Source organism: Branchiostoma lanceolatum, chromosome 1 (genome assembly GCF_035083965.1).
Source record: "Branchiostoma lanceolatum isolate klBraLanc5 chromosome 1, klBraLanc5.hap2, whole genome shotgun sequence".
NCBI classification, from domain to species: Eukaryota; Metazoa; Chordata; class Leptocardii; order Amphioxiformes; family Branchiostomatidae; genus Branchiostoma; species Branchiostoma lanceolatum.
In genome coordinates, this window is record NC_089722.1 from 6,791,093 (window position 1) to 6,799,373 (window position 8,281).

At 42.8% G+C, this 8,281-nt stretch overlaps 1 protein-coding gene across 1 annotated transcript; it reads left to right on the top strand.

The window, feature by feature from the left end:
• Positions 1 to 2,513: 2,513 nt before the first annotated feature.
• LOC136433140 (POU domain, class 3, transcription factor 4-like) lies at positions 2,514 to 6,723 on the top strand. Its single transcript, XM_066425045.1, has 3 exons — positions 2,514 to 3,620; positions 5,362 to 5,463; positions 5,782 to 6,723. The coding sequence occupies exons 1-3, from the start codon at positions 2,667 to 2,669 to the stop codon at positions 6,070 to 6,072; spliced, it is 1,347 nt and encodes a 448-aa protein (XP_066281142.1). The 5' UTR covers positions 2,514 to 2,666; the 3' UTR covers positions 6,073 to 6,723.
• The last annotated feature ends 1,558 nt before the right edge of the window (positions 6,724 to 8,281 follow it).

Sequence of the window (8,281 nt, forward strand, 5' to 3'; positions counted from 1 at the left end):
GTGAAGATATACAAATTCTATTGCTAATACAATGATAAATATAGATAAAGGATAAATAAAGGATAAATAAATGGATAGGGCACTGGTCCATAACGATAGGTTGTTCTCTATGGGTCATTTAGTCAATAAAGTATCTCTGAATCAGCGCCACATCAGCATTGAAGATTTGAAACAACGAAAGTTGTGATGGTATTGACTTCAGAAATATGTAACGTTACTATAATCAAGCAGGTTCCATGCTATAATCTTTTGAAATTATACAAACTTTTTAATGATAAAAAAGATGAGTTCCAATCGCCAGAAGATAGATAAATATTGAAATAGTCTGCATAAAGCAAAGAGAAACCATACAAGAAGCGACAAAAGCTGGTCGTATCAAGCAAGGCTAGATTCTTCGTCCACACGAAACTTCGAACTATCAAACGGACGGTTTCAAGAAGTTCTCACGAAAGCAATAGAAAAACATTAGTTTTGTACACCTCGAACTGCGAACAGGTTGTGACGTTTGTTTGTTGTAAAACAATCATCCTAGATTATAAGTTACCAAAATCCACACTTGTTTGTTTGTTTTTAGAGATTAACGATAGCTTTTGTGGCGCCAGACTTGTTCTTGGAAGTAGACTTGCTTTTCACTTCTGAAAAAAGAAACTGTTCTCCATTGATCGCACTCGCCTATTTGTGGATTAAAAAGTGTGTGAAAATTAGACAAGAAACTTTGATAAAATCCTTGAAATAACTTAAGATTAGGTTTTTCTTTGTTTCTATTGCGTTTTTGGTTTTTCTATGTTTCGGAACGGAGACAACCAAAGTCCGTACCAGAGACAAATAGAGTGGTGTCGCGCCCAACCGGCTGCGCCTCTCATAGTTGTGCCGCCTTGATTGAAAAATCCTTGTTCCACTCTTTTGGCAAAAATGGTACAAAAGCCAGTTTAATTTTCTCTGCTTTGTTTTTCTCCTAGAGTCAATTCCATGTCACCGAGAGGGTTTTCGGGTAATATTGCTAGTGAGTTCAAACAATTTTAGATAAAAGACTATTCAAGTCAAAATAGTTCTAAATTGTTCAAACAATCAAGAATGAAAGTTTGAACATGTTTGAACTTACTTATATATGTTCGAACTATTTGGAAAGTAATTGCACAAATATCTCTTTATTTAGAACAATTTTCAAACATCTATGTGATTGTTTCACTGTTCCAACATGTTGGAACAATTTGAATCATTTTTCAAATGGTAGATTTGGGTTATTGCCCCCATAAAAGTAGGTGCTAATCACACTCTATTGTCTGCCTCTGTTTATTTTAAGATTTCACGTCTGGACTTTTGTCTTCAGGTGTCTATGCATGGCACCCAGGCCTAATCCCCTATACTTTGAAGGGATGTGTGAATTGCCCTGTTCCCATCCCACTGACCCAGTTATACCATGTTGTTATGATGTTGGAACATGTAGGAACAAATGATCAACCTATTTTCCAACAGTTTCGAAAATAATACAAATAACATGTGCAATGTTAGAAATTTGTCTAACATGTTGGAACACAGCAGAAACTATTTAGAACATCACATGAATGTTGGAAATTGTTCTAAACAGTCACTTATCTCCCTTAGATTGTTACAAAGGTTTTACAAATGTTAGAACAAAAGGCAACAAACACCCTCTCGGTAATGTGGAATCGACTCTACGGAGTTCACACACTTCTATTGTGGATTTTGGGAGCTTCCCTTTGGCTGTATCAGACCGGGGGTGTGCTAGTCAGATGCAAATGTTCGTGTCTAGAGCCTGCCGCTTCAAAAGGGACCCGTCACACCACTCGCTGGGGCACGGCCGCCAAAAGAACACATGGCCACCCAAAAGTCGCCCAGACCACTTTTGAATCACAGAAATCACTTTCAAGACCGTTCCAAACTTTAACTTTTTGCCAATCGTTGGGAATATGTGAAAACGAAATGTCCAGGACCCTTGTGCATATGATTTGTGTGTAGGGTAGAGTAACTTGAAAATGATTGATCGCAGCCAACCCGTCTTATAACTACAGGGCGTTTTCTCCCCATGGTGTGAAGTTGGTAAACTCGTTAACGATTGTCTGTGAGGTAACCACAGCCATCCCTCAAATTTCCTGTATGGACTGGTAATATAGTCCCGCTGAAGTCAGACACGCGTCGATCGGTGGTGTGAGTTTGCGGTCGCCGCCGACAGAGAAAAAAAGTTTTTCTCAACTTTCTCTAAAAGAAGAAAGCGAGTGAAAACAAGCGGCATCGTGAGCAGGGGAGCTTTTATGAATATTTATGAGAAAAGGCAATGTGCTGTCGCTGTGGAATCCTCGGCAGGCTCCGTCATTGTCAGGCGAGCCCGAAGGAGAACAATGGCTAAAACAACAGCGCACAGTGTGCGATATCCCAGGCGACGACCAATCAACACTCGCGTTACTGGTCATCACAAGTTATGCCGCTTCGTCGTATTTAAATTCAAATTAGTCTCCTCCAATCACGACGAATTATTATTCGACGTCATTAGAAATGTGAGAGGGGGTAATAATCTAATTTCCTTCGAGTTGTCAGATATTTGGTCGTCCTGTCACCTGTGGTCGTGTACGTTTTCTCTTAGCATAATACAGAGTGCACTGGAAGTAAATTGCAAGAGTTTGGACCGCGTTGTTTGAGTGAAAAACATGGCGACTTCTCCGAGCCCGTTCAGCCAGAGCTCGTCTTCGCCGTCCTCGAGCAACTCACCGCCGCACCTGGAGAACGGGACCGGGCTCCTCGGCATACCGCCCCCGTACAACGGCTTCGGAGACCACGGTATAAACAAGGCCGAGAACGGCCACTCCTTGAACGTGCTGAATGGCCAGAGCAGTTCGAATGGTTTGGGAAATGGTCACTCCTTCCCGTACCCAAGTTCTTGGGCAAGACTGTCAGAGACATCACCTTCCCCTCCCTGGTTTACGGGCCTGCACCCTCAGGAGCTCAACGGGAAGATCAACGGCAGAGAGAACGGGGAGAGCCACCCGGTAAGTCTGCATAGAGGCTACCCCCCTCCCCCGGGCGGCTCGCTGTCTACCACCGTACCCTCCAGCTTCATCCCCTCGATAACCACAGCGGGCACCCCCGCGGGCTTCGCCTTCCCGCACGGCGCTTACACCAACATGGTCAACGGCCACGGCGGCCTGAACGGCATCTTCACGTCCGCGTCCCAGCCCATCGTACAGATCCCGAACGGCAACGAGCTTCGGAGCAACGGCAGCGCCGGCTCGGGCGGCTCGACGAGCACGGAGGGGGACGACGACAGGGAACAGGCGGAGGGGGAGGAGTCTCCCACCGCCGACGAGCTCGAACAATTCGCCATGGTTTTCAAACAACGGAGAATCAAGCTCGGCTTCACCCAGGCCGACGTCGGTCTGGCCCTCGGGACGATCCACGGAAACGTTCTCAGTCAGACCACCATCTGTCGGTTCGAGGCCTTGCAGCTGAGCTTCAAGAACATGTGCAAGCTGAAACCGCTTCTACAGAAGTGGCTGGAGACCGCCGACTCAAACATGAGCCCCGGTTCTCTACCCAAGGACGAAGGGCTAGGCGGAGAAGTCATCACACCAGGGAGAAAGCGCAAGAAACGCACAAGCATCGAAGTAAGTATAGTTTATTTATGGGTCTGGTTTGTGGTAAAAGGCGAACCGCCACAAATCGTCACGAAACGTAAGATGCGCAAAGTTGTGATTTATCAAACAAATAACTTAATAGCACAAACAAAAATTGCACATGGCATTCCAATCCTCTACACCTAAACCCTATAGAACGTCATGGTAGTAAACACTATTGGCATAAACACGTAAACAAACATGTTCTTATTTGACCTCACTTGACGAGTGCTTTCCAAGTGTTTTTCGACCAAGGTGGTCCGCTACTAAGTGGTTTGTAAGGGTCATAACCGTTTTTAAGAAAATTTGAACTTGAAATGAAGTTAACTCAAGTCTACAAATATACAGAAAAACATCATTTGCCTTTTTCAAATGCCAGAAAAAGCTGAACAACCGTGGGCCCCCAAAGATGGGGATTGGTTTGGTATGATTAGGGGTAATTAGATACATTTGTATCACAAGCACTTTGGCCTTCCACTTCGCTGGGAACTGTCCATTTGATAGATGGCTTGTTTAGCTTATTCAAAGTAGTTTGGCCGTCATGTGGTGAAAGGGCATCAAAAGTATGAAAAACATGGCTACAAAATGGTCAAGTACATTGTCCTTGAGTAGTTTTTGACCTTAGATTTCGCCAATCTTAGGGGATCGTATGTTGAGACAAAGCTTCTTTCTTGGAATTTTCTTGTAAAAATCCATTTTAGTGTCCACCACTCAGCGTGTGTTCTGAAGTTGGGTTTTTGTTTTCATAATAGAAGTTTCCATAATTATGTGGACAAACAGAGGCGGCGTTTGCGTATGAGATGCGGTTGATGAAGATCTGCTTAAGCGGCGATGCATGTGAATCCGCGATGATTCGGATATCATACATGCATGCATAATCCCGAGTTTCACTCTCGGACAGTGACACAGAACTGTTTTTGTTTTATCTTTTCTTTTCTTTCTGTTATGTATACACTTGTTTACCAAAAAGCCACTTCATTTTGCTATTTCATTTTTGCTTCCCTTTTTTTTCTTTCCTGAATTCTTTCTTAAGTTTTGATTTTTTTTAAATTCCCCTTTCATACAATTTTGAGACTAGAAGTTGACTGAGTATATTTTTCTTACGCATTCGATATTCACGGATTTCTTCCCCATTTAAGGGAACCACGCTTCGGTGCAGATGTCTAATGTGATTAATTCCGGGTATTTCCTGCCTAACCCCGTAATTTCGTGTCCCGAAACGTGTTCGGTCTGCGTCATCACTGCTGATTATAGGTCTACATCAAAGGACTGGAGGGCATTTTTGTGTCGCAGTCGTGCGATTGGCCAACGCTGCGTGCGATCTACTAGTACTAGTCTCCCAATCATAAAACGACTTTCATAAAACGAAGTTTCATAAGATGTTGAACAAAGAAACAGTTTATAAAAATTCACTACTATTGTTTTGTTTATTGGTCATTTTTGTTTGATTTCATAGTTTGAATTATAGCAAGACACTTCTGACAAGTTACAAATAATGGAAGCACCGTAAAAAGTCAGGAAAGAAAACATCGGGCTTCGGTTAGTCAACAGTTAACCGAAGTTCTTCTTGTTGATTTTTCTCGCACATGCTTTTAGAATTTAGATCTTACTTCTTTGTTATCATTTGTATCAGCAAATGACGATAAAACAGCAATATCATCATTGTGAAAGTAGTAATATAAAGCTCTTTGATTGTTGATATGTACTAAGCCTAGACTGTTTTGTCTCCCAGGTGTCAGTGAAAGGTGCGCTGGAAACGTTCTTCTACAAACAGCCCAAGCCGTCTGCGATCGAGATTAGTCAGCTTTCCGAGGGGCTCAACCTGGACAAAGAGGTAAAGATGCTGATTTGATTTTTTTCCTGACAAAGGTAAAGAAAATTCAAACAGAATTTTCCATCATCTTGTGGAAACTGACCCGCTCATATGAGCTCGCGGAACGTGACGTCAGTAGTCACCTAATACAATCTGACTCTGATCCTTCCTCTATGGATGGTTTCTTTTTTGTTGTCACATTTCGGAATCTTTAGCAGTCAATTATCGAATTTGAGGATAATATTTTATTTATCAAAAGAACAGCTTAGTGATTGCATTTCTTTATACACGCATTCATTCATTCACTCACTTTCCTACTCAATGTTTCTACCATCGCAGGTTGTACGTGTGTGGTTCTGCAACCGCCGTCAGAAGGAACGTCGTATGTCGCCGTACCACGCCGTCAACGGTATGAACGGGCACATGAACGGTCACGTCAACGGCATGAACGGGCACGTCAACGGCAACGGGCTGATGACCAACGGGCACGGCATGTACAACGGCGGCGGGGACGACATCGACATCCACCGAGGAGCGCCCTCCCCCATCCCGCACCACCTGGCCCATAACGGCCACCACCACCACCACCTCATGATGCCTGCTCACAGCCCCGTCATCTCCTCCCAGTAACAGTAAGAGATCCGCATCTGAGGCGTCGCCAAAAAAGCTGTTTCAACGTTGTAAGGGCTGTACGGTACTACAGCAACATTACCACGTTTTTGTCGAACCATTTCGATGTAAGCCACGTTTTGGACTTTCAAACGATGGTCGCTAGATGTGACACTAGCCATGTTTTATTTTTGTAAAAATGCATCTTCACAACCGTCTATCTTTTTGTTGATATGTTTTTGTTTATGACGTCTGTACAATCTAACAATCTTGCTTCTCTAGATAATCGAACTTTTGCAACGGCTAGTTGTTGTTTTTTTCGCCTCGAGATATGAGAAATGACGTAAACTTTGTGATCCTCTTTTAGAATAATTGAGGCCAAAAGTTAAGTATTGTATTCAGATCGCTTTACCTTGTACATTTTGGGTGTCGGGTAGTTCTTAGATGATATTCGAATGGCAGCTACGCTTTAAGACTAATTTATGGTTTAATACGTGTGTGATAGTGTAACGCAACTTCTCTAGTTTCTGTGAGGACTTTGTGTTACAAACAGGGGTTCAAATTTGCAGTTGTAACCACTTAGTCGACAAAATGTTCAGAAAGCAAACAGTCAAGAAATTTCTACCGGTTTGCGCTCTCGAAGAGAAGGGGCAATTTTTGCTCCAAATTAAACCCAATTTGGAAATTTTGAATGGAAACCAAAACAAACTCTGTGCGCCTGGCGCCACAAATTGGCTTATTTCTTAATCTGGCCCATCTGCCATTCTTTGCTTCTTTTGGTTGTTTTTGATAGACAACTTGGCAAACGACTTTTTTGTTGTCTGACTATCAGATAGTTGGTAAGGAAAACAAGTGCCTGGCCGTAACAGCCTAGTTTTGTCTGTAAGAAAGTTTTTGTAGCAGAAAACATTCGTTTTTGGATATCCCCCTACCAAAACACGAGAAAGTGGCATTTCCATGAGAAATCCCCGAAATTCCAAACAGATGTAAACATTCCTTTGTTACGGAAAACACGTCACACGTTTCCATGTGCAATTCCACGTCCTATTGTGCAATACTTTGAATATGCATACCCTCCACTCCCCACAACATCTGTGGGTTGCGGCGGCTTTTCCTCGTTTTTGGTAACTAGTAAGACCATTCGCTGCGCACTTTCCGACTGTTATTGATTTATAGATGTTGTACACATACTGGTGTCATGTGACCCTGCTACGTTTTTGTACTTTCTTTTTTTAGGAGTAGAATTTAGGAAAGTAGATATCCTACGGTTAAGATAGTCATGAAATGCTTAAAGAAAGAAGTCCAAACGATATGTTGCATTCGCCAGTGCGTTTGGCATTGTTTGTTGCAAGAAAGGATAAGTCTATGCAAATTGCTTTTGTAATATTGTGCTGCTGTATTTACTGATTCAAAAGAAGAGAGTTGTGCCAAAAAGAGAGCCTCGACTTTCCGAGAGTGCCATGTTTTGGAGGAACAGTTTTTTTAGTAACCATATCATAAAACAGAAGGTCTATTCCACACGTAGTGTGGGGTATATTTTATACTCCGTCTCTGAGACTAAGAATAAACAACCTTGTCCTGAGGAAATATTGTGGTTGTGTTGTCTTCTTTATTCTCGTTGGCTAGGTAGTTAAAAAAGGTGATATTTAACCAGATGTTGGAACTCAAAGAGAGACTGGAAAAGCCTACCCACTACATTTTCCCAAAGAAGCACGCCCTGCAAAAATCCTAACCGCCGGGAGTTGGTCCTTTGTCTTGTCATCTAGGTGAAAATCCGTGCCGTGATGGAAAGACGGGTCTAATTGAGTCTGGGCAGGAGAATGGCACGCGTAAATTCTGGAGAAATCCTGGGGGAACCGGGGCGATAACCACTCTCTGGCCGCGGCAGGTGGCCGGGGGACGACGTAAGCGATCCCCGGTGCAACCGTCTGATTCAGACAATAGCCCTTTAACTTTAAGCGTAACTTCGTCGTTTCTGTTTCCAAGTATACAGACGATTCGTTGACTTGCTGCCCAAATAATCCACATAAATACGATGGAAAACAAAAATCTAGCAGGAATTCATATGTTTAGTTGTTGGTAACTTGAGGGAAAATCACAGCGTTTAAAAGGAAGAAAGAGGGTCTACTAATCCCCTGTGGTATGACAAGATTATAGTATAGTTTGCATAAAGAAGCGAGCCGCTGTAATTCTGACGATAACAAACTTGATAACGAAATCTGCGTACTAT